Raw genomic sequence first — 27172 nt, forward strand, 5'->3', positions numbered from 1 at the left:
CCTTCCTCTAATCTACTGGTCTTCTATTAATTTATGGTTTTCTTTTAATTAGTGCTTTATAGATGTACATATAGGTGAAGTTCACTGTGATATATTCATATATGGACATAGCATAGTTTGGGCAATTTCGTTCCAACATTTCTCTCTTTTATGGTCCCTTCCCTTTCATCCCCTTCTTCTGATCCACTGATCCCCCTTCTATTTTCATGGGATACCCACGCCTCCTGTTCCCTTATTTCGATCTTGCTTCCACATATGAGAGAAAATATTAGACCCTTGATTTCTGAGTTTGATTTATTTCACTTACCATGATGTTCTCCAGTTCCATCCATTTCCTGGCTAATTCCATAATTCCGCTCTTCTTTATGGCTGAGTAAAGCTCCATTGTGTATATATGACACATTTTCTTTACCCATTCATCTATTGACTGGCACCTGGGCTGGCTCCTTAACTTGGTCATTGTGAACTGTGCTGCTATTAACATTGATGTGCCTACATTACTATAGAATGTTGATTTTTAGTTCTTTGGGATAAATACCACAGAGTAGGATAGCTAAGTCATATGGTGGTTCCAGTCCTTATTTTTTGAGGAATATCCATACTGCTTTCCAGAATGGTTGTACTACTTTGCAGTCCTACCAATATTGCATAAGTGTACTCCCCCACACATCCTCACCAGCATTGACTATTATTTGTATTCTTAATAATTGCCATTCTGACTGGAGTGAGGTAAAATCTTAGTGTAGTTTTGATTTGTAGTTCCCTGATTGCTATTGATGTTGAACATTTTTTGATCATTTGTATTTATTTCTTCCTTTGAGAAGTGTGTGTTTGTTTTGACCATCATTAATTGGGTTATTTGGGTGTTTTTTGAGTTGATTATGTATTCTGTTTATTAATCCCCTCCTGGAGGACCAATCAGCATAGATCTCCTATCATTCTGTATGTTCTTGCTTTATACTCTTAATCATTTCCTTTGTTGTGCTGTTTTTAAATTTGATATCATCCCACTTATTGATTCTTGATTTTAGTTCGTGCACTTTAGGGCTCTCGGTAAGGAAGTTGGTGCCTGCACCAATATGTTGGAGTGTTGAGTCTATGTTTTCTTCTAGCAACTGCTTCTTTACTAATAAACTTAAGCTTTGAATGGGGGGGAGGTGATTATGCTGGGCCCACTAATAACTATTCCATTACAGTGTTCCTAGCACTTCACTACAAGGACCAAATGAAATGTTTTTAAGGGAGGCTGGTGTGAGAGGAACATTCTGGAACACCAGCTACACATTGTACTAGTCCTGCTCTGTTCTGGATCTAGGGCCCTTCAAGGACTGCGCAGCTCACTGACTAAAGTCTTTGTTTTGTGCACTTTTAAAAAGTGGAAACCAGTTTCCTCTGCCTGTTTTTCACTATGCTGCAAAACTAAAGGGTACTTTGACAATCTTTCTCCATAGAGAGTTGGAAAGGAGCGAAAAAGGAATTGGTCTTCACATGTTCAAAGTGTTTGAGTTTCAGGTCATTATTATGCTCATTTTGCATAACCTTTTCATGTTTTATTGATGACATTAAGAAATTTTGTAGTGCTTAAAACTGAAATTGATGAACTTTGGAAAAGAAAAATATAAGTCAGAGAGATTTTCTCTTCTGTGTTTACTGGTAAACCCAGCCAATTCCCTTTACCCCCACAGTTCACAGTTGCACACTAGAAGAAAGTGCAAATAAAGGTTCCAGGACTGACCATCCAGCACCAGAGGATGGGCCAGTCTTCATGCTGATGCACCTGTAGATGAGGTCTCAGGAAAATGCTGCCTAGGCACCGTCACTACAGCAATCACAGACAGTATTTCCTCCCCCAGCTTTCTGTGTCTAATTCCTTGGACAATGCAGCTAAGTAGCAAAATGTGATAGGACACTGCTTTTCTTCAACATAGGCATATGCCAGGAAGGTCAGAAGTTTGGAACACAGATGAGATGCTAAAATGCTGGTATTCGGGAACATACAAATCAGTCAGAAAAATAGAACCGATCTGCTCCAAATGGTATGAGAACCTACACACTCAAAAAAAATATCAGTGAGTAGGAACTTTTTCCCAGAAGGGAGATATTTATGGCACCACACATGTAGTTACCTTAGGAAACACAAAGAAAGCATTGCTTTTGATGATTTTCTAGCCAGCCAAAAGACATAGAAGAGTTTGCAAATCTAATAAATAATATTTAACTCCCTCTAAAATGATTTCAGCCAACATCTTTCGAGATTCCTTGAATAAATGGTGCTTTACTTAGGTTTCCACCACTGTGACCAAATACCTGAGATAAAGAATTGAAAATTTGAAGGATTTATTTTGGTTCATGGTTTCTGAGTTTCCAGCTTATGGTCAGCTGGTTCCAGCTTTGAGACCTCAGGTAGACCATCATGGAGCAAAATGGCTTACCTCATGGCAGCCAGAAAACAGAGAAAGGGGCCTCAGATAGAATATACCTTTCCAGTGCATCCCCCAATGACTATTTCCTACTAGGCCCCACCTCCAAAGGTTTTACTGCTTCCCAATAGCCCATTAAGTTACAAATTCATAAATGGATTAATCCATTCGTGAAGTCAGAGTTCTGAACCAATCACCTCCTAAAACTCCACCTCTGAGCATCGTGCATTGGGACTAAACCTTCAACATAGGGATTTGGGGGAACATTTAAGAACTACATCATAACAACTGGACATCCCAACATGGAATTCACCTCCAAATTTTTCAAAATTGAGTATTTAACAGTGAAAAAATTAAGATATTCAGTTCTCAAGAAAACTACTGAATTTTTCTGCAATATTTCAGGATATAGATAAAGACTTCTGTGCTTTGTGAGCATGTATATGTGTAGGTGTGAAGAAAAAATGAAATACAGATAGGTACAAAAGATAATAAAGCAAATACCCCCATACTCCAATAATATTAATATTTCATTTTTGCTTCAAATCTCTTTTAAACAAATGATCAGATAAAGTTGAAATTCTCCTCTCCAGTCATGTTTCCTCTATTATCCTCTCCCAGGACCCTGTCATAGATCCACAAAAATTTATGTTTTTAGGACTTCTACATGTATTTTCCAGAAGATATATGCACTATTAATTTGTATATTTATGCAAATTCTGTGGATTATACTATATTTAATATTTTACGGCTATTTTTCCACTCAACATTGTTTTTACAATCTCCCCAAGTTGATCTCTATAGTTCTAAGTTGCTTATTTTAAATGTTGTTTACACAGATCATCATAAAGTAATATCACTTTTTAGTTATTCCTTAAAAGATGATAATATGGTTCTTTCTTAGCAAGCTGATACTGGTGGCTTAATCAATAACATAAATTTACTTCTCATAGTCCTGAAGGCTGAATATCTGAGATCAAGGTCTTTTATAAGGACATTAATCCCATTGATGAGGGCTCCCCACTCATGCCCAGTTAGCTCCCATTGGCTCCATCTGCAAACATCACATTGAATATTAGATTTCATCATATGAATTTAGAAGAAACACAAATATTCAGTCTATAACATTCTGCCCTTTGTCCCCCAGTTCATGTCTTTATCACATGCAATATATATTCCTTCCACCCCTATATCCTCAAAAGTCTTAACTAGTTCTAGCATCAATTCTAAAGGCCAAAGATGAAAGTCTCAGTGAAGTACATCAGAATCAGACAGGAGTGAATCTCAAAGTACAATTCATTCTGAGATAAAATTTCTCTCTAGCTATAAGCCCATAAAACCAAACAGGTCATACACTTCCAAAACATAATGGTGGGGCAGGTGTAGACTATGCAGTCCCTTTCCAAAAGGGAAGAAACAGGACAGAGGAAGTAGTGACAGGTCCAAGAAAAGTCCAAAACCTAGTGAGACAAACTGCATGAGATCTTAAGACGGGAGCATGACCCTCTTTGGCTTGGTGCTCACCCCTCTGGGACCACTTGGGTAGAGATCCCACCTTTGGGACCACTAGAGTGGATCTGCAGCTCTGCTGGTGGGGAAGAGAGGGTCTCAACTTTAAGACTCTGCTGAGCAGGGGTCCAGTCCCAAAGCTCCAGGCAGTCCCACTGGGTGGCTTTGGGCAAAAGCCACATGATCTGTTGAAAACGTTTGCTTGTGAACAGGAAGGCACCATTGCTGACATCACCTTAGGGTCCTTCTTGGCTTGTCTTGAAGACCAGAGCATGTCTGCAGCTGACGAGTCCTGTGGTCTGTCCTGGAAACTCCAAGAAGCCTGACATCCTTTCTTCATTTCTTCCCGGCTCCTTCTTCAGTTTAAAGTGTCATTTTTCCAGCTCTGGGGGCTGATTAAGTTTGTGGTCCACACCCTTCCTCACCTCCTCATCAAGCCACAGCCTGGTGTTCTCTGAGGCACATGACTTCATTTTTTTACAATGTGAGTAAACTGAGAATTTTCCAAACCTCTTTTAAGTTTTGGTTCCTTTTTGTTTAATTCTTCTGTCAAGTCTTTTTTTCTCTCTTCTCACATCTTACTAGCAGCAGGCAGGAGGAAGCAAGCTGCTCCTTCACACTTAGTAGTGGCCAATTTCATTGCTCAGAAACTCTCACTTCCACAAAACACTAGAACAGGAGCCCAGTGCAGCCAAGTTCTTTGACAGTTACAACGAGGATTGCCCTTTCCTCATTGGACAAAATGGAGACAAGGTCAACAACATTCATGTGAGGATAACAGTGTGTTCCTCAGTTCCACCCGACACCTCTTTAGAATGTCATTTACTGTCCCTGTTTATACTCACATTGTGTATGAACTTATCTATTTCTTCTCTAAGAAGAGGGAAGCTTTTTTCTAGAGCTCTCCTCCATCACAAAAATCATCTCCAAAAGCACCTGTAAAGGTCCCTGCAGGACAATCATGGTTTCTGTAGCAGGCACTTTAAAACTCCAGTGGCCTATACCCATTAGCAAGTTCCAAAGCTGCCTCCATGTTGTCACAGCAATGCTCCATTCCCAATAATGAGTTCTGTCTTAGTCGGCTTGGACTGGGATCACAAGATACTATCCACAGTATGACTTTCCAGCAATAGAAATGTGTGTCTCACAGTTCTGGAGGCTGAGTCCCAAATCAGCATGCCCGCTGTTCAGTGACTGATGAGGAAGTGCTTCTTGGTTGTAGGTGCTGAGTCCTTGCTGTGTACTCACAGAGAAAGCACCCTGGCCTCTTCCATAAAGGCACCCGAGTCACCCAATTACCTGCCAGAGGCCACCTAAAAAGACCATTATATTGGGGATTATATTTCAACATATGAATTTTGGGGGGATATAAACATTCAATCTATAACAGGTTGTTGCCAATTTAAGGTAATAAATGTACCACAATTAATATCTTCATGTGCAGGTGTGACTTGTTATCTGACATATAAACATGCAAGTGGAATTTGTCATAGGTTATATAATTTTTCTAGATGTCCTCAAAATTGTTCAAAGTGATTTTTATCAATTTACATTCCCACCATCCATGTTTGAGAGTTTTTCATTTACTCAAGTTCTCTCCCCAAATTGGTATTTTGTGACTTTTTAACTATGGAAAATTTGGATATGGAATAATTTTTTTTTATTTGAATTTCTCTGACAACTAGTTTGGAGCATCTATTCATATAATTTAGGAGTATTTCATATTTTCACTTTTTATAAATTGCCTGCATATTTCCTTTGCCCATTTTTCTATTAGTTTATTTGTATTTTAAAATTGTGATGTGTTATTTATATGTGGTGGTTGATAATCCTTTGAATGTTGTAGTCCAGTTCTCATCTTTTAAAACTTTATTTTTTGCTTCCTTATTTATTCAAAAGGTTTCCTTGTTTGTTCAAAAGTTTTTGACAAATTTGACTGCATAAAAAATAACATTTTCCCTTTTGACTTGGTCTTCCGTTAAGAAGTCTTTTTTCTCTCTTGAAGCTATCGTGATATTATTCTACTTTGTAGTTGTATAATTTGTTTACAGCACCTGTGTTTTATTCATTTGGAATTTGTATGTGGGTTATCATTTAGAGATGTAATATTTCTATTTAGAAATCTAAACATCTTAACACCATTTTTGAATAGTCTGTCATTTCAAATGATATAGAAACATTCTCTGGTCTAAGTAATGACTATACATGTCCCTGACTCCATTTCTCAGCACTCTGGGAATTCCATTCTATAGATCCACTTATCTTTTTCCTATGCTGTTGCCACAGTATCCTAATTATTATGGTTTTCTATTACTTATACTGATAGGACAAGTAACCCCAGATATTCTTATTTCCAGAAATTCCTGGCTTATATACTTCACTCTTTATTCTTTCACATACATTTTTAGACTCCATCTTTTAAGTTCCATGAATGATTCAACTAGTACTTTTATTACATTCATATCAAGCTTATAAAATTGGGAAAATCAACATTTTAATGATACTTAATCCTCCCATTTGAGAAAATAACTCAGTTGTTAGGTCTTATTTTTTTTTGGTAGAGTTTTATAACATCACTGTAAAGTTCTTGTATAATTTCTGTCACACATTGTTAGAAATTGTTAGAATTTTTTGTTATTACACATTGTTTAAAATTGTGCTTATTTGAATATGCTTTTATGTTATATATTCATATTAATTACAATTGGCATCTGATTTTTGAAGACTGACCTAGTATCTCTTGTGAATTGTTTCTAATAACTTGTCTGTTCAATCACTTGGAATTCTTTGTAGATAACCATTCAATTATAAATTTTAAGATTTGTGTTTTCCTTTCCAACTCTTACCTTTTCTTGTTTTATTGCATTGGATAGGAAATTAATAACTTTGAATGTTGAATGCAAAGACTTCACTGTATTTTTTCTTGTCATTAATGGGAATGCTTGTAAAGTTTGCCATTCAGAAAATATTGATGTGTACTTCCTATATGCCAAACCTGGTTACAACGATGGAAAACAGACAAGAATCTCTGTCTTCATGGGGTTTACTTTCTAGTTGGTTGGACAAATATGTAATATTTGTAGTATGATTGATTGTGATCCATAATGTGGAGAAAAATCAAACAGGAAAGGGAAGGGTGATAAGTCAGGCTGGGGGTGAAGTGAAGGAGTTGTAGTTTTAAATGAGATAGTTATGGGAGGTTCCAAGGAATGAAACTTTCAATGAAATGAATGTAATATTTGAGTAAAGACTTGAACAAGTTGAGCTCCAAGTGTGGGATAAGTGCAAAGGTCCTGACACATGACTGTATCAGATGTGACTGAGAAGCAGCCAGGAGACCACCGTGGTTTAAACAAGAGAACCGGGAGGACACAAAATGAGATTTAGTCAGAAAAGTAATGAAGGACTACATGGCAAGAAATTTGGCTTTTAATAAGATGAGAAACTTTCAGAAGATTTTGAACAGATTTGAAAGGAAGATTCTTGGCTGAAATTATTTGACTTATATTTTAAGAGACACACTCTGACTGCTGCAGTGTTGAAAACAGAATGGAATTGAATTGGAATGGGAAGAGCTGGGGAGTGGTAGTAACCAAAGGAAAGTAGAGAGGACCAGGTAAGGCTCACATTTGCTGATCTGCTGATGCGGAATCTGGATGGAATAGAGAAGTTAAGAATAAATGTCAAGTCTTTCGTCTGGATAACTGGAAGTTTGAGACTTTTTACGTTCTGAAGTAGGAAAAACTAGGAGAGAAATAAGTTTTGGAGAAAAACTAATAGAGTCAGCTTAGAATGTAGGAAGTTTGAGACACCAGGTTGAGAAAGCCAAGAGAAGATGTCCAGCAGGTTGTTGGATCATGAGTCCTGAATTTAGGAAAAGCACCTTTATTGGACATGTTAGTTTGGAGACTTGGTATACCAAACTAGTAGATCCAGTAAATGTCTCAATGAGTTTATCAAAGAAATGACAGAGAAGAGTTCTAAGGATAGATGATTGTAGCAAAGGAAACAGCAAAGTAAGGTGAGAAGTGACTGGTTAAATAGAAAGCACCCAGGGGGAATGGGGGCCATGAAGGTAAGGGCAGAAAGTATTTCAAAGGGGATGGAGTTATTAGTGTGTCTTTCTTACTCAGTTTGGGCTGCCATAACCAAGGGCCAGAGACTGGGTGGTTTATAAACAACAGAAATTGTTCTCTCCTGGTTCTCGAAGCTGGGAGTCTAAAGTCAGGTTGCCAACATGGTTGAGTTCTGGTGAAGGTTCCTTCCTGTACTGTAGACCATAGGCTTCTCCTGTTCTCACATGGCAGAAAGAGGGGAAGAAAGCTCTCTGGGATTCCTTTTATAAGAACATTAATTCCATTCAGAAGGGATCCAACTTTATGACCTAATTACCTCCTAAAAGTCCTCTTGCAATGCCATCTCATTGGAGGTTATGAATTCACCTTATCCATATTAGGTATACCTATGCAGTGCACTGCAGTGCCAGGTGCTGCTAATAGACTCATGACTTGGTTTGTTTTCTGTTTCTACAATATATTATCTAAGACTTGGAAATTTATAAGGAAAATTTTTCATTTTGGCTCATAGTTCTGAAGGCAGGGAAATTCAAGATTATGCTTCAGCTCAGGGCAGAAACAGATGGGCAAGCAGGCACATGTGAAAGGCAGTGAACACAAGGGCTAATCTTGCTTTATACAACACACTTCATGATAGCTGACCCACTGTTACTGGAACTACATCAATGCTTTGAGCAGAGAACAACCATGGCCTGGTTACTTCTTCAGGACCCCACAACCCCTCACCAGCATCACATTGAGGAATTAAGCCCTAACATGAGTTTTGTTGAGGAAGAACCGTATTCAAACTATAGCAGCCCAGTAGAAGATGACAGAATAACTCAGATTTTAAAATATGGGAACATTCTGATATCTACAAAATCAGTTTCAGTGGAGGGGTTGGAGAAACTCTCCCATTTTCCTAACTATTGCAGTCTTAAACAGAGAAATGTGGAGTTTTGTTGCAGCTAGACATTAAATTCAGTGTCATATATTACAAAATTCAGTCTTTAGTTGTTAGTATATTCTGACTTCTTTCTCTAATTTTGTTTTCTTTGGACAGAAATTAATTCCAGCAAAGATGAAATCATAAACTCAGTTAATTTATGAGATAATCTTCACTCTTAGATTATTATTTAGCTAAATATGAAGTTGTAGGATGATATTATCCCCTTGCCCATTGTCCTGGGCATCTAATATTACTCCTTAAAAGTCACCTGTACAGGGCTGGGGAAGTGGCTCAAGCGGTAGCATGCTTGCCTAGCGTGCACGTGGCGCTGAGTTCGATCCTCTGTACCACATAAAAATAAAATAAAGAGGGCTGGGGATGTGGCTCAGGCGGTAGCGCGCTCGTCTGGCATGCGTGCGGCCCGGGTTCGATCCCCAGCACCACATACCAACAAAGATGTTGTGTCCGCCGAGAACTAAAAAATAAAATATTAAAATTTCTCTCTCTCTCTCTCTCTCCCCTCTCTCACTCTCTCTTTAAAAAAAAAATAAAATAAAATAAAGATATTGAGTCTACCGAAAACTAAAAAATAAATATTAAAAAATTCTCTCTCTCTCTCTCTCTCTCTGTCTAAAAATAAATAAATAAATAAAGTCACCTGTACGTGGAAGTATGACTCTTCTGTGGCTAATTTAGCTTTTTTCCCTTTATCTTGTAGATCTGTAGTTTTACTCTCCTATGTGTAAATGTAGATTGATTTTTATTTTATTCATCCTTCTCAGCATGTGTGTGCTCTTTCAAAGTGAGTCTTTGTTTTGTGCTGTTTGTTTTCTTTCAGTGCTAAGAACTTCTTAGCCAACTTCCCTTAAAATACCACTTCCCTGACAATCCGTTAATTCTCTCCTTATGATGAAAGTCTCCCTGGGTGTTCTGGAGCCTTTCAGTGTTACTCCTCTATTTGTCTGGATTCACTTATGTTTCCTCTTTTTGCTGCATTCTGTGCCTATTCTTTGGCACTATTTCTGATTCTCTTTGGTACCGCTCTTGGGAGACAATTCTATCTGAATCTTTTTAATGATTATGTGTTTTTTGGTTTTTCCATTTCCACTTATTCTTGTTAAATATTTGTCTATTTTTTATAATTTTTAAAGTTTCCTTCATGAATACTAGTCTTTCCGTGAACACATTGTTTAACCTAAATATATCTCTGTTAAATTGATTATAGGTGATTCTTTTACTTGCATTTGGTCAAGATATAGTCACCTCCAAATTATTGAGTTGGCTTTCTGTGTTCTAGTGTTCATTTGGATTTTGTTGTGGTGGTTGATTTGTTGACAGCAGGCATCACACTGAGTGAGGAGTGTCATTCTCATTCTCACTCTTCCTAATAGAAGGGTTTTCAGGTGTCTCCTCGAGTGTCTCAACACCCTCCGCCCTGAAGCAGCTCTTTCACTGGTATTTCAGGATTCCTGCCACCCAGCAAAGGTTTTTGAAATAGCCCTGGCCTGGTCACTGAACCAGTGGGCTGCTTCGCATCTGTGGTGGTCAGTTTTTTGCCACTGTGACCAAAACACCTGACAAGAACAACTTAGAGGAAGAAATTTTCTTGTGGCTCAGGGTTTCAGACATCCCAGTCAATGGTTAGCTGCGGACTCCCCAGCTCTGTGTGTGAGGTAAAGCTGAACACTGTGGCAAGGAGGCAGGACAGAAGAAAGCTGCTTAGCTCATGGCAGCCAGGAAGCAGAGAGAGGAAGGGGCCAGGGACAGATCTAGCCCAAGGCCATCCATGCCCCACCTGCCTACAATTACCACCAAGTAATCCAAATTATTAATCCATCAAAGGGATTAATCCACTTATGGTGTTAAAGCTCTCATAATCCAATTTTTTCACCTCTGACCACTGCTGCACTGCCTAATTCTTGGGGCTCTCCTAGATGGAAACCATAACAGCACAGGTCCCATCTGGATGGCTTTCCCTGCTTCCCTCTCCTGCAGTTAGGCGCCATTGAATGGTTAGACAGTGTCTTATGTGGGTGACAGAACCACAGTCCCTGATTACATGCAGGTAGCCTAGAGTTTGTGTCCCACTGCTCATGGTGTGGCATTTCATACCCCACTGGAGTGGGACCTTTGCCCTTTTGTTTCCACATATGAACTACAAGGTACCCGTGGCTTTAACCCCTATTTATCTACCACTGCGGTCTAAAAGGATGTCTTATTTTCAAGAAAAAGATTATCTATCATTGTAATTCAGAACTAAAAATATAATTTTTAAAAGCTCACCTGTTACACATTATAGTCTTAATAAGTATTATTTTTAGCCATAAATCTGACAATAATTGTGAATGATTTACATACATTGCATATTTGTGAAAAGCATCATTCAACAGAATTAATTTCTATCCTGAGAGTTCATGCTAATCTGACATTATTCTACTGAACTAAAATTAAAAAAAAAAACACACACAAAAAAAACAACCGTAATGTAGTCCTAGATCAGGATAGACTGTATCAGTACGAGGCAAGTCATTGTCCTGATTCATAGGGTCACAAGTAGAGCATTCTGTATCCTAGTATTTTTTTTTTAATCTGCTATGACATATGAATTCCACCAAAATAATTTCCCCCATTTTGATGGCTTTTTGTCTTCCTCCATCCTCTCCTAAATGAAATTAAAATTTGAAGACTGGCGGAAGGGAGGTGATGCCTTTCCAACAGGGCCACCCAACCAAATGCAGGTCCTGTTGACAGTGCTTTCAAGATTAGGCCCCTGGAGGATGAGTCAGATATTCAGTCAAGGAGACCATGTGTTTAAAAAGGAGGGCAGAGAGCACCCAACACAAACCCAATCTTCCCCATGATGCTCATAGAGTTAGAAACTTTGCAGCAGTGATTTGTAAGGCTCCACTTGCCTTACTGCAGACAGCAGTGGAGAAACGAGTTACATTCACCTCTGTGATCACTTTAAGGAAAGAAGATTTAAGCATTCTTGAGGAAAGAAATTAGTTCAAAATAAATGTTCAATCCTTATCATATTCATCTGACCAATGGTTTTGACTTTGCAGCAGCATAATTATTATAATTTATGCAGCAGATCATGGTAGTATTTTGTCCCCAAAGTTTTCAGAATATAATATTCTAAAACATTGGTCTGACTGCTAAAGCTTACCCGACTGGTTTTACTTTTTCGTAAATTACCTCCCTCCTCCCTTAAGGACACGATGTGTCCTTCTGCAGAGGCAACTTATCCTTATGGCAATGTGTTACATACCTTGTGTTTTCTCCCTTCTTTCAGCCAGTTGAGTACTGAAGAAGCTGCAATGCGAAAAAGGCAGCAATCCCAGAATGAAGGAACACCCGCTGTGGCTCAAGCGCCTGGAAACCAGAGGCCCAACAACACCTGCTGCTTCTGCTGGTGCTGCTGTTGCAGCTGCTCCTGGTAGGTGGCGCTGTCGGTACCGTGTGCACTGAGCATGCGTGCTGGACCTTAGCAGTCTCCCCCACCCCCCCACTGCTTTGAAAGAAGGAATTACTGAAGATCATTGTTTGTCTCCTACAAACATTCATTAGCAAAATATTAATTTCCTCAGAATCTACACTTAAATCGATAGGTAAAGAGTGGAAAACTATGTCAAGTTTTTCCCCGTGAATCTTAAACCTTATGGGTAAAAGTAAGATTATAGTTATTTACTTGTCAATAAACGGTATTCATCAGAGTCATGATGGTACCAGAACGTAGAGACAATCCGTGGCAGAGTTCCATGTAGTGTTGAGTGGGGTTTTCCACTCTGCGCTTCCTCCTGGGGTGTTGATCATTAAGGTGCATGGCAGGTAATTCAGTCAGGGTGGCAACTTCAGAGTAGAACCCCTCCCATTAGCACAGAGGGAAGAGCAGAGACCCTGACCGCCAGTCTGAAAGGCCATGCTTGGAATGAAGGCCAAGTCAGTTCACCAAAAACTCAGAAAGTAGATACAGAAAACCTGCTTTTCATCACTGACAGGCTCTGAGGTTTCTTTTTGTTCTTGGTTTTCCTTACTGACAGAATGGGGATGAGATAGACAAACTGATTTGCCAGGTCCCATCCAGGTGCTCTGGTACCTTCTGGAATCTTCCCAGTTCCAAATCCTGAAGTTCCTTTCAGTGAGAAAATCAGTAGGACTCCAAGTCCTGACATTTACGCAGATGAGAGTCCTCAGGAGGATGTTAGACTTAATGAAACTTTTCTTGAAAACCCTAAGTTTTGTGGTCCTTTGAGATCCAATTTAGAACTTCTGGACTAGGAGTGGTCATGTGGTTCTCCTGTAACCGCTTCATACTTTACTCAAAGGCTCAAGTGGTTATGGTTGAGCCTCCTTCTTGAGCATAGGCAACAATTTCCCAGCATCCACAGAGGCTGAGTTGTTGTTGTTGTTGTTGTTGTTTGAGCCCAGGGACATTTAACTTCCAAGGAATTAAACCCAGGAATTGAACCCAGGGAAGCTTAACCTCCAGCCCCTTTCTTAAATTTTTTTTTTCTTATTTTGAGACAGTGTCTTACTAAGTTGCTTAGGGCCTCAATAAGTTGCTAAGGCTGGCCTTGAACTTGTGATCCTCCTGCCTCAGCCTTCCAAGCCACTGGGAGTACAGGCATGGGCAACCGCGCCCAGAGAGGATGTATTTTGATGTGACAGTATATCATTGTGGTCAAACTGGTGTTCTGAGTGGTGCCTTTGATGAACAAGCCCTACCCAACCTAGAAACCCCTCAGGCCCAGAAGAATGTCTGATATTGCAGTATTCATACAAAAATTGCTTTCTGGGTGATGATGATTCTTTGTTAGAGAAAGTCATAGATGATTCATTTACTTTCATTCTTAAGCCTTAGTAATTTCAGAGGAAGGAAATAGAGTTCTAGTTGAGGTGTATTTCAGTCATAATTGTGTAATTGTTTTCTTACACTCTTACAGAGATTATCCAGCTCTGGTCTTAATCCATGAAACACTGTAGTGACTTAATATGGTGTTTCTGAACTCAAACTTCCAGGGTTCAAATTTTGTCCTCAGCTGTCACTCACTAGGTGACCTTTAGCAAATTAATCTCTCTAATCTTCAGATACCAAATAACATAATAATAAGACCTGAACTCATGCCTCATGAAGTTATTATAGAAATTAAATGAGATACCATATACATACAACAAGCTGAGAACAGTATCCAACACAGAGTGAGCACTTACAAAGAATTGGCTATGGGGGGCTAGAGTTGTTGCTCAGTGGTAGCACACTTGCCTAGCATGTGTGAGGCACTAGGCTTGATCCTCAGCACCACATAAAAATAAATAAATAACAAAAAGAAAGGCATTAAAAAAAAAGAATTGGCTGTGGGACATTTCACATTAGGAAAAAAAAAGACAATCTTTAAGGAGGAGGTAGTTCAAAGTAATATAAAAATTTTAAAAATTAACATATAACACAGAAATTTCCTTGAAAAAGAAAGCCATTTTAAATTCTGTGTAAAATGTTGCAAATGCATTGATATACACTGCTCAGAATTATACTTCTATTTCTCATTTGCACTCTCATTTGAACTATACCATGTTCTTATGCTCAGACATCATTTTATTTATCTGCCCAAACTTGTTTCTTAATTTCTTTACATTTAAAGCACAAAAATAGAATACTGAAGTTGGGTTGCACTTTGTTAACTGACAAATAAATACAGCCCTGCATCAATTAACAATGAGGATATATTATGAAAACTGCATTGCTAAACAATTCTGTCACCATATAAGCAACACAGAGTATAATCCTAAATGAACCATGATGGGATAAGTCTGTCACTTGTGGCCTTTTGATGCAATTAAGAGACTGGGTAAGCCTGAGTTAGATGATGTTGCCACTGGTATAACACTGTAGCCTGTTGTACAGTCAACATTTTTGCATAAGTAGGACTACATGCTAATGATATAAATATGATACAAATAAATACATAAACCAGTAACAGTTGTTTATTACCCAGTAGTAAGTACCATTCATAAAAGTACACACTATGCTTTTGTACAATTGTCAGCACAGTAAATTTGTCTACACACCACCTTTATTCTTGATTGATGGGTTAAACAATGATACAATGGCAGTGACGTCACTAGGAAATAGGAAATGTTCAGCTGCTTTATGACCCTATGCATCCCCTGCTGTATATAGTCTGTCACTGACTGGAACATCCTTATGTGGTAGATAACTCTGTTTAGTGAAACTGCTTTTACTGACACAGATATATAGTGAGACTGACTTTTATTAATTTTTGAAATATGCACTTATTAACATACACTCAAATTAACTCATGAAAGCAAAATGTTGCCCAACACTAACTACATACCAAGAACAAAGCAAAACAAAAAAAGAAGAGTTCTTGCAACTCTCTACACCTTTAGAGTGACACATACTTCAGATCCCCAAGCATGAGGTATTCCCTGCTAGTCCTAGACGGGAGCGTGGTGGTCAGGAGGGTTATGGATGCCTGAGTCTGAGCCACAAAATGTACAGTCTGTACGTTGACAAGTCCTATATAAAACAAATGGTAAGGGATTTCTAATGTAAACAGTTGGATTTTTTGAAAAAAGAATAAGTTTGATTGCTTTGAATCAGGGATTTTAATTATGCTATCCTATCAGATTGCAAATGAAAATTCCTTTATACATTCACTTTGAAAATATCATTATTTTTGTACTTTGAGCTTAAGAAAATAAATTTATAAGGGATTTTTGGAGTGAAGAAAAGAAAGAAATGTTCTTCAAATTTTCCAGGCTAGGTCAAAGGAGCAGAACAAAAAGAGACATGAAAAAATGTAATTTGAGGACTAAAAAAAAGTTAGAAATCAAAATATGAAATAGCTGTCACTTGCAAATAGGAGCAGTTGTCATGTGGCTGATTTTACTTCCTTTTAAGGAAATATAGTGCTTGGAAAATAAGTTTCTATATCTAGCAATAAATATAAATACTTCACCCTAGCTTCACATATTATGGGTTTTTTTAAACAATTTAATATTTCTCTCGGATTTACATTTCTCTTTCATATTTCACTGTCATCTGTTCTCTCATTTTTTTTATTTATTCCCATCTTTATAAACTTACCATTATATTTTATTTGGGGGAAGGAGACAGGGAGTGAGTATGTAACCGCTGGATATTTCCACAGTTTCCTTCAAGATCTAAATAGTCTGGGTAGACTTTGTAGCTGTTGAGCTGACCCATTCTCCAATCCTGACAAGAACCACTTCTTCCCCACACAAGTTTCTCTCCTGCCTCCCAGGTCTCCTCATAGATATCCACATAACGAAAAGACACGAGAAAGAGGTTTAGACCACTTACCTGCCTGACATAAATGACTGATGTCTGCATCTCAGCTGTGAGATGGACACTCTGGCCTCTTACAAAACCTTCCATATGTGAGACTCTCAAACCTGAACAGCTGAGCAGACAATGTTAGCAAGACCCCTTGTCTAGACACTGGAAAGACACTGGAAAATAGAATTACTGCCTTTTCAGGTGGTAGCCTTCTTTTCTGTTCTGCACGTGGAAGAAATGTTTGAAAGATGTCGGGGGCTCCCCACAAGCCACTGAGAAGACCGTCAGGGTATTCAGATCTTGGACCAGAGGCAACATATCAGCTGCACTGCAGAACAGAAATGCTCAGAAACACAACATGCATCAAAAAGGGGATAGAAAAGTAGAGCTTTCAAAATTGTATTTTGAGCTGAGAGCTAAATGCTCTCACAGCATCAGAGGTTACATTGAAATAACCCAGGCTGTTTTATCTAACAGTCTTTCAGTGCTAATCACTCTTTTAATACTTGGCTGTCCTAGCTGTGTTTCATCAAGCAAGATGGGTTTCCCCTGTATTTAGTTATTAGAATAAAAATCAGGAGACCTCAGCTACCATCCTTCCCATATGTTTGTGTGGTCTCTGCTTGGTGCTGTGACAGCTACAGGGACAGTGGAGCAGAGGACTGCTGGCCACAGCTTGGCTCCCCCTTGGAGTGTGCAATGGAATGGTTCTGTCTTTAGTAGTCTTACCTGTTGGACTTAGGTGTAGGCTTTTGCTCGAGAAAAAATGCACAAGCAAAACAAAACATACACAAAACCAACAACAATGACTACAAAGCATTTGAAAAATGCCACATCTAATTCCACGGATCAGGATCGATGACCTTGATGGCTGTCACCGAATGTGTTAGTGGTAGAGGTGGTAGAGGTGGATCCGCTTTAATACCTCCAGACGTTACATTCCCCCGTCTGTTATGAACTATTTTCAAATCCAACCTTCCCCAGCAGATTCACAATCACAGGTACCACAAGATTTGGCCCGTGGCATCAGGTTCTTCTCAGGAGAGATCAGTCACAGAATAAATTTAGCAAATTGATTAGTCCTTTGAAACCGAACAAGTCTCCGTTTTGGACACATTCTTTCCCAGAGTCCCTGGACCGTGGGACAGATCTTTCTGGGTGAATGTTCAACGCTTCATCAGTGCTCCTGGCAGCTCACCCTCCATTTCTAACAAGCACTACAGCCTCTGAAAACAGTGCAAAAGTAATGCCGTGTTTTGTCCTCTAATGCTGTCACACTTTAGCTCTGTGCCAAAGGAAATACTAAGATGCATGCTTTCAAAGCCAGAGGATTTTTTTTTTTTTTTAAGGAGGAAAAAAATATGGTATGCACCATGGTAGAGAGTCCACTCCCTGGAACTAAAACTGCTCACACGTGTAAACTGACTCCTTCCATCTGAGGCACCAGTGAATAGCCTCCTCTGTATCCATCACCCTCAGAGAGCAGATGCAACCCATGAAGCAGCATAAGTTATTCCCCTGGATTAACAGTATTTCCAAAGCGCTGGTAACCAGATAAAGAGAACTTACCAAGAACCCAACAGTTTCAAAACTCCATCTCACAAGAACATAGGTGAATTTCCTCAACATTTTTTATCAGTTATATGAACTATAAACTACACCACCAAAAGACATCTACCAAATTGAACCCAGGTTTCACAAGCCAAATACACACCACCAGCAGTCCGACATTAGGACTGTGGATAATCATTCATTCATTCAATCTCTCATTTGCAGTTAACTGAATTCCCATTTCCTCCTGTCCTGTTGGGTTTCATCACCTTTCTTGGGGGTCTCCCTCACTCTGCTATGCCAGGGAGCAAAGTCTCATTAAGCGTCTGCATCTAGATGTGAATATTTGGTGTTATTCCCAGCTCACCTTCTAAAAGAGTTTAATGTTTAAGCTGCCTCTGCCAAGTCTGTGTGACTCGTGCCCAGAGTCCTATCGATTGTAGAGCCGACAGAGTCGGAACTGAATGGACACTTTTCTTTCAATGGTGTGTGCCATGTGTACCTTTTCTCTGCATTTACTCTTTTTTTGAGGTCTCACATTGTGCCATTTAGATTATTGACTAAAAGATGAGCAGGAAAGAAACAAATAGTAGATGAAAATATTCTGCGTGGTCTTATTCGGGAGAGTAGAAGGGAGAACAATGATCCAGTCAAGGGGGGAGACCGCAGGTTAACTGGATTCAGGCCCGAGGAAGGCACTTAGAGCTAAGGCACTTGCTGGTTAATGCAGTGAGGGACCAAGTCGGTGTCCTGGTAGCTACCATGGGGACACTTTGGGGTCACCTATGGCCTGGTTCCCCTGTTCAGGGGAATCTGCCTAGGGAGAGGGAAGAGTCTGCCTGTGAGGTGCCATGGGGGGTCACAGGGTTATGAGGGATAAGGCGAGGGGGACAGGGCAAGTCAGAGGGCATTAACCTCAAAGGATTTTAAAGAAAAATGCCAGGCCCCACCTTGCCCTGTGGCGAGTAGGAAGAGTGGCCTCTGTGAGAGACTCCTGAGAAGCCAGTTCCTGCAGAGACTGGTACCGGAGGGTCCATGGCAGAGAGTGGGCCCCAGCAGGTTGAGAATGCACGGGGTGGACTCCATGAGGAAAGGGAATTCCAAGGAAAACAGAGTCCTCCGAGGATCAGAGTCAACAGTAGGAGGAGCCTCCCCCTGGTGCAGAAGCCCGACCTGAGCAGACAGCTGAAAGATGTTGTAGAGGGAGAGACGGCCGGGGCAGTGCATTTGGGGACAGGCTCTGCGTGGAGAAGTGGGTGTGGTCCACAGCCCAGTACTCCAGCCAGCTCCCAGTCCTTCCACCTCAGACCTGGGAAGGACCTCTGGGATCTCGGCAGGGTGGCTGACTCACAGCCTGTGACAATGTGGTGAGCACCATCTGGGCTGAGTGACCAGGGTGTGCCAGAGCTTCAGGGAAGTCCTCGGCCAGGGCCAGTGATGAGCCATACCCCCTCTGCCCTGGACCAGGCTGACCACATGAGGGAGGACCAGAGTTTGACTCAAAACTCCCTATCCCATTTTTTTTTTTCAATATCAGTGATTCTTCCATTTGACCCTTTTCTTTATCAGGTCAATACCTTCTGTCAAATTATGTGGATTTTGTACTTGAATTCCCAAAAGTTCATATTGGTTAGTCATCGTCACTAGGTACTTTCATGGCCATCTACTCAGGTTTCGGGTTTTCAAATAGCCAGGAAGACACTGTGGCTCATGATATGTTGTTTGCCCTACAGTAGGTGTTTCCTTAACATGTGCGGAACGGATGATTGATTTGGGTTTGCCAATTGAGTTTGTTGTATAAAATATGAAAATTTGTGTCACAGAAATTCTTATTGAAAATCACAGGCACATTCTCTCAGGACATAGTATGATTGTGTGGCAGCTGGTGCTGAGCAAGTCGGCACCAGAGAGTTTTTCTTAGGCACTATTTTCCTTCATTTTCCTTCTGTGTGAGTGTTGTTAGCAGTAGAACTACTAGTAGTGACTTTTGCAAAGAAGGGCAAGTTTTTGGGGAGAGAGCAAATCCATGTAGCATTGCTGGAAGGACCTGCATCTGCAGGGAGATTGGCGATGAGGATAACAAAATGTTCTTCATGGCCGGATACAGTGGCACATGCCTGTAATCCCAGTAGCTCAGGAGGCTGAGACAGAAGGACCATGAGTTCAAAGCCAATATCAGCAATTTAGTGAGGCCCTAAGCAACTCAGCGAGAATCTGACTCTAAATAAAATTTTAAAAAGGGCTGAGGTTGTGGGTCAGTGGTTAAGTGTCCCTGGGTTCAATCCCTGGTACAATAAAAAAAAAAAAAAAAAGTTCTTTATGCCATTGAGGTAGTTAGGACCTTTTTTAACTTTTTTAAAGATGAGAAATGACTGAAGTTGAGTAAGTAAAGAGCTGAAAAAGTCTATTTTATGTTTCAGCTTCTGAAGGGAATGGAAATTGTGTGGAAGGACAAGACAAAGAGCAAGGGAAATATTAGGAGACTTTTGCAAAACCCTCAGTGAAAGTGTTAGTCAGCTTTTTGGTCACTGTGACCAAAATACCCAACATAAACAACTTAAAGAAGGAAAGATTTATTTTGGCTCACGATTCCAGAAGTTTCAGTCCATGGTTGGCTGGCTCTACTGTTGGGGCCTGAGACGAGGCAGAAGATCATGGTGCAGGGGTGTGTTAGAGCAAGCCCTTCACCTCACGGCAGCCAGAGAGCAGAGGGAGAAGAAGGGACCAGGGACAAGATACAGTCCCCGACAGCACGCCCCAAGCATTCACTCCCTAAACTAGGTCCCCCCTGTGACAGTCCCACCACCTCCCAATAGTCCACTCAACTCTGAATCCCTCCGTGGGCTCAGCCTGATGAAGTCAGGGTCCTCATGAGCCCATCCCTTCCCAGCAGCCCCACCCCTGAACACTGCTAGATTGGGGAGAAGCTTTCAACACGTGAGCCTTTGGGGGACATTCCAGATCCACACCCTTTTTACTGCCTCCAAAATAAAGTGGCAGTAAAAAGAATGCAGGGAATTAGATATTCAAGAAAACGTTAGAAGGTGCTGTCAAGATACAGTGATTAGAGAAGAGATAAGGAAAACCCTGAACTACTTGCTTGAATGTCCGACTTGATGTTGATTCATCATATGAGCAAATAGGACGTTGTTTAGACCAAAGATGAGACCATGATTTCAGCCCGCCGTGCCCAAGAGTTCTGTGGGTACCTGAGTCTGCAGCTTGCAGGGCAAGGCTGCATTAAATGGGACAGCAAGTCCCGTCTGATGGGGATCCTAAAACACCTGTGATGTGCCAACCAGGAGGTGTTGGTGAGCTTTTCCAGAACCCTGCTTCTCCCTAAGGCCACAGGGAGGAACTGGAGAGAGACAGGCTGCTGTCAGAGAGAAAACGAGTGAGCATCGTCTCACCTTTGGTCTAAACAACGTCCTATTTGCTCATTTAATGAATCAACATCAAGTCAGACATTCAAGCAAGTCCTGAGGCATCGTGATGAAGGTTAAGTTGAGGGAGTGGAAGTTCCCTTAACCAAAGCAGATTATTCAGTTTCTAAGACTATGAATTTCAACCTCTCTAAACCCTGGACAAATGAGGTTGCTATTTGCACACCTGCAGGAATTTCCCGGCCTCCCCTGAACAGTAATACAAAGATGAGGTTTTAACATTGTGTCTACTCCTTCCTTTCCCTGCCGGTAGTGGGTCTCAGTTGTGCCATATCTGACTGAAATAAGTATTAGCTCCAATTCTTCCCATCTTATTTAAATTCTTCATTCTTTCCTTTGGACCTAGTTTACTTTTTTTTTAATGGTCTATGTATTATAGACCTTTTACAATCTGCCTGCCATTTTAGGATATTATTCAAGAATTTTGTGTTCTCTCTTTCCTAGGTAAGATCATGAAGCCTACTTTTCAGTGGAAATGGAGCTTATTATACAATAAGTCGACCAAATTGGGTATTATGAGTATTTTAATTTCCAATGGTATAAAATCTTTGTTTCAGATATCAGGATTACACATATAAATGCATGTCAGATACCTTGGAGGATCTGTTCCTACGAGAAAGCAAAGTTATACCATTACTGCCTCTCCCCCAAAATTTAGATTATTTAAAATTAAAGAACTATTTCAATCAACCAATTCCATGCATATCAGTGGAATATTAGCTCCATGAGTTTCATTGTAAATAGAGGTGGTGTTGCCATATTACACAAAACTCATGTCACATCTTCCTCAAATAGAACCTGCTTTCAAGAGGCAGCATGAGGTAGGGAAGGAACTGCCACACTGTGTCATTAGGCAGATCTGGGTATGTCCCAGTTTTGTGACATGCAACCCTGAAGGCTTTGGCAAGTCACTTAATCTCTCTGAGCCTCAGTTTTTTCTTGGTGAGATGTGATTAGCTACATATAAATCATTTATTTTGTGGTTCAGTATATGCTTCCGGGCCCCAGAATAATCCTTTATTAACAGGTATTTCCAGGCCCCTTAGATGCCCCTAAGCTGAAAGGAATTTACCCAAAATGGTATGGTCTGAGCGCTGTGTGTTCTCCAGTGTTCCTTGTACGTTGTCAGTAAATGTCATGGACCCTGTTCCTGCGGTCCATCACTGGGCCCTTCCTCCCCAGCTTGCATGCTGCCCAGCATATCCTAGAGCAGAACCAGCCTCCACAGGACTGCCGGCGTGTTAGGAGTTCTGCCTTCTGCAGTTAAGGTCTGGATTGTTGTCATCAGTTGCATATGTGCCCAGGGATGCCCCCGACCTGCACCCTAGACAAAGTCATATATCCAGTAACTGGAAAGCACCAGGAAAGGGGGAACAAATGGGTGGTGGGTAAGCGACTGCCAGCTATCAGATGCATCGCTGAATACCAGCTGCTGGAGTTGTGGTTTTTTCATTCTGCTTTTTATGGCAGGGACACAAGTTAACTAAAATCAAAAGCTTAAGCTCCGTCTTAACTAAGGCATCTAAAGACTCAGTTGATCACATGCCATTTTATCCATAATGTCTTAATAAAACAGATGTCCACTTGATCTCACGTCCCAGACCTTTGCTTTTCCACAAAAGTATCTGCTAACCTATAAATTTCAGAGAAGGTCACAGTGGGTGGAAAGAACAGCTTCACATAGGATTTCAGGCAACCTGAAAACCAAGGTGATTCAGACCCGAGGGTGTGGCTGGGTATGGTGGTGCACGCCTGTAATCCCAGTGGCTCCAAAGGCTGAGGCAGGAAGATTACAAGTTAGAGACCAGCCTCAGGAACTTAGTGAGACCCTGACCAACTTAGCAAGACCTTGTCTCAAAATAAATAATAAAAAGGACTGGGGATGTGGGTCAGTGAGTTGAATCCCCAGTCCAAACAAACAAACAGAAACAAATCATGGGGTGTGGATCATAATAGTTCATCTAAATACTCAGTCCTCTGATTCTGTTAATTCTAAGAAAAAATAAAGATTATTTTGTTTATGCCAAAGAAGAAACTCTGGTTGTCTAAGCTTACAGAGTGGTCCCAGATTTTAACCATGCAGTTACATGTTAGATGCAGTTTGCATTCCAAATCAAATGAACATACTGATGAACCTAAAATACATGGCTTGAGGTTCGAAATAGAAATTTAATACAGACAAAAAGAGGGATGTTTTAAAACTCATCATTTCAAGCATATTCGTGTAGAAGGAACAGTTAGTAGCAAAGAGAAAGACTTGGAGAATGAAGTGATTTGGTTTCCATGTTTCAAAAGAAGAAAGTAATGTTTATGGACAACTCAAAACTGGGATTGAAATAATTTGGAGATCCCCCTCTCACAATAGTTCTCATAAAACATTTTAAATAAATGCATTCTCTACCTGTTGATAATGAAAACCTTATCTACTTAATGTGTTCTAAGAATGTTTGTCCTAAGTTCTACATCCCCCAGCACAAGTCAGTAGACTGCAAACTAACTTATAATTGAATAAGATTATAACTACCTGCTTTGAAGACCAAAAGTATTCCCAAATCAATGACTTTGGGCCAGGGAGTATTCAGAACATTTTCTAAATAACAAAAAGAAAAAATGTTTTCACTTTGGCATACCTCCCAAGATTAAATTTATCCCTTTGGAGTTTACATTCACAGAAAAATTGAAGGACTCTTTTCAAATTGTTTAGAAAAAGACATAATTATCGAAACTTCTTATTGTAAGAATAGATTTTTTTTTCTTCCAAATATGGGTAATTACTCCCAGAAACTTTTTTAGTTACTCTTTAACTCTGACTTGGTTAAAACATTGTATTTATAAAGGTAACACCGCCATCTAGTGGACAGGTTTTTAATAGATTAATATTTTACTGGAAAGATTGAAGTACCTGAAGCAAAAGCTTAAACCAAATGAAAAATTGTTTTTTGACACAGAATACATGACTGTGAAATGCGGGAGTTTTTACAGAGGTGATGCTATTTTTAATATTAAATTAACGATGTTAAAATTATTCATTTGTATTGTGTAACAGTTCCAGGCACAGATTACTAGCTACTATTTCCATCTCACAAACCCCACTCAAAACCAAGTTGCATTATAAAAATGGAGAAATGAAGGAGATGAGGTTCAGGTCATAGGTTTGCACTCAGCTCTTATGTGTCTGAAATTACGGATGTCACATGGCTACTGTCCCCTCCTGGTGCCTCTGTACTTGTTTGGTTGTGGGTGGGGGAGGGTTGGCAGTGTTTTGTAAGCAAGGTCTCAGTTCTATTCTCCTTCTCTTATTTTCCTCTCTGAAAGTTGTTTCCTGTTGACGGGAGGAAGGTGGGCTTCCAGGCAGGCCTTGGAAGCCACAGCAGCTTGTCCCCAGCAAGTGCTATCACTTCTTCCTCTTTCAAACTTTCTGTACCAGCTCCTTTCTGGTAGTCTCAGGTTTGGGGAACTGAAGACAAGTGGCCACCCACCCATATCTATTACAGGCTGAGTCCTGGGGCACAGCTCTTTTGGAATGGGCTGTGGGACGATGCCCACGGAGGGACATTTACACTCAGGACGCACTTGGAATAGGTGGTTTGCCTTTCCCAAACCTTGAAGAAAAAATCAATTTTGGTAAATAACCAAAAAGGTAAAACATCACAGTCGGCTCGTTTATGTGCAGAGTGGTCCCTACAAAGTGAACATGAGCACAGGTAAGAAGTCCAGGGATGGGAGATGCTGTCTTAGTCCTGCTGTGTTTTAGTTGTGCTATGTAAATAGACCCCGTGATGTTTCCTGGTAAATAAAGTGGAATGGTTAATAATAAACACCCTGCTTACCTCACAGGACTGTTGGGAGGAAGAAGTAAGGAAGGCAATGTGTGAGGGAGTGTTTTATAGTAATGGCAAAATAGAAGTCTGTTCCCTCCATTGAAATTTAAGAGCTCTCTGATAAATTTGACATTCCCATTTCAGAATCCCGCTCATTGGTCCTTACATCCAATTAAGCATTTGAAATAATTTCCCTTTTCTTATTTGTTGCTTTACCTTCTTGTGAAATAGGTCACTTCATTGTCACCATCCTGAAGGGGAAACAAAGCAAACAGTGCTGGAATCATCCCAAGGGGGTTGTGCTCTGCCTGTGCAGTCCACCCCGTCATCCTGGCTGGTCACTTAGGACATACTTCACTACTTATCCTGGTTTTCGGCTCCTGCCCTGAACCATCTCATCTGTCCACTCTTCTCCATTTAGATGGTGCCTTTTGACCACTCCCAGACTCTACACAACTTTATCACTCTTTGGATTGGAATCCCTTTTAACCAGGAGATATCTCTGGCAAACATCTGCTCATTTTCAACCCAATTTAATCATTATCTCCTCGGCAAAGCCTGTCTCAATTCCCTCTTGCAAAAGTATAGATACCATGCTTGTGTCTTGGAAACACCATATGCATTATTTTTACTTCTTAACAGCATGCCGTGTGATGTTTACTTACCTCTCTGAGCTCCGGGGCAGCATGTTTTTGTCCTGTGCAGGTGGAATTTCCAGCCACAGTGGCATAAGCCAGGTGTTTCATACATATTTGTAGGTTATTGTCAACTCTTGAATAAAGCTACAGTATTTTGCTATGAATATTTTGAATGATGAAAATGAAATATTAAAGAATAATCTGCCAGTTATTTTTCAGAGGGTAATGGATGTTGATTTCATTTATGTACTAGGAAATTTTAGTTAGAAGCTGTTACATACAACAAAAAGATTGATATCACAGGGTGAGATGGTTAAAATATTGGAAACTGTCTGCCTTTACCAATGACAGTGGTTCTTTCTTGGAGCCTTGGTGGCACAGCATATTAACTTTGAGCATCTTGATTCCTCAGTTGAGTTTTTGTTTAAACATACGTGGTTTTATGATCATCCTCTTTCCCAGAGTTACCATGGCTACTGTAAAGTTTTCATCCTATCTGCGCCATTTCAAGGGTTCTTCCTGAAGCCAGTTGTTCTTCTAGCACTAGTAGACCGTCTTCCATAATAGACCACGCACATATCCCTGATCACAAACCCCTAGATAAACTGTTTAATTGGTAGCAACCTTTCCCCATGCCACTATCCAATCCCCCATAAACCAACAATTCACCAAGAAACAGAGCATATTTTCTTATTTTTCTGAAATGGACAATATATATTTCCTCCTTTTTCAAAGCCACCATTCTAGAAAATCTCCAATGGAACTTAGATGCTTATTTTAATATACTTAGCCCAGGTTGTTGGCATTTTTCATCCATAAAGTATTTATGCTTTGATCAAGAATCCTATAGTGGGTACTGCAAATGTGTTTTGTTCTCTTGATGGAGTTAATTGTTTAAAAAATAGAAATGTTAGTTATAAATATTACATGCATGCAAAGAAAAAAAAGTCTTGAGACTTTACGACTTTTACATTTGATATTTTCCTTTTGGAAATTTCTCCAACACAGACTATATGTGGATGTTGCTTTATAGCAAATATTTCCAATAGTTTATCACCTTAATAAAATAAACAAACAAACAAACAAAAAACTATGCTTCCTTAGATTAGGACCAAGTGAAAATGGGGGCAGGTGACAGACTTGTATGTATCAGGGCAGGCACACAGTCCAGTTTCTTGTTGATCTTCTGTACTTTGTCTTTTTTTTTTCCTCCCCCATTTTCCTTATGGATCTCCCTTTGATTTTCATGAGACCCCTCACCTTTTATTTCCCTTTTCCTTTTTTACTTCCACCTATGACAGAAAACATATAACCCTTGACTTTCTGAGTTTAGCTTATTTCACTTAACATAATGTTTTCAAGTTTTCTCCATTTTCCTGCAAGTGCCAAAATTTCATTTTTCTTTTTTTTATTGGTTGTTCAAAACATTACAAAGCTCTTGACATATCATATTTCACACATT

At 39.9% G+C, this 27172-nt stretch overlaps 1 protein-coding gene across 2 annotated transcripts in view; it reads left to right on the top strand.

Moving 5' to 3' along the window:
* Rgs17 (regulator of G protein signaling 17) overlaps nucleotides 1–27172 on the top strand; it is a 103092-nt gene that overhangs the window by 56312 nt on the left and 19608 nt on the right. For both annotated transcript variants that reach the window (XM_078018863.1, XM_078018864.1), the window contains exon 2: nucleotides 12229–12372. In XM_078018863.1, the coding sequence (XP_077874989.1) occupies nucleotides 12254–12372 (119 nt within the window). In that variant the 5' untranslated portion in view covers nucleotides 12229–12253. The remainder of the gene's footprint in view (nucleotides 1–12228; nucleotides 12373–27172) is intronic.

This window comes from Ictidomys tridecemlineatus, chromosome 8 (assembly GCF_052094955.1).
Source record: "Ictidomys tridecemlineatus isolate mIctTri1 chromosome 8, mIctTri1.hap1, whole genome shotgun sequence".
Taxonomy (NCBI): domain Eukaryota; kingdom Metazoa; phylum Chordata; class Mammalia; order Rodentia; family Sciuridae; genus Ictidomys; species Ictidomys tridecemlineatus.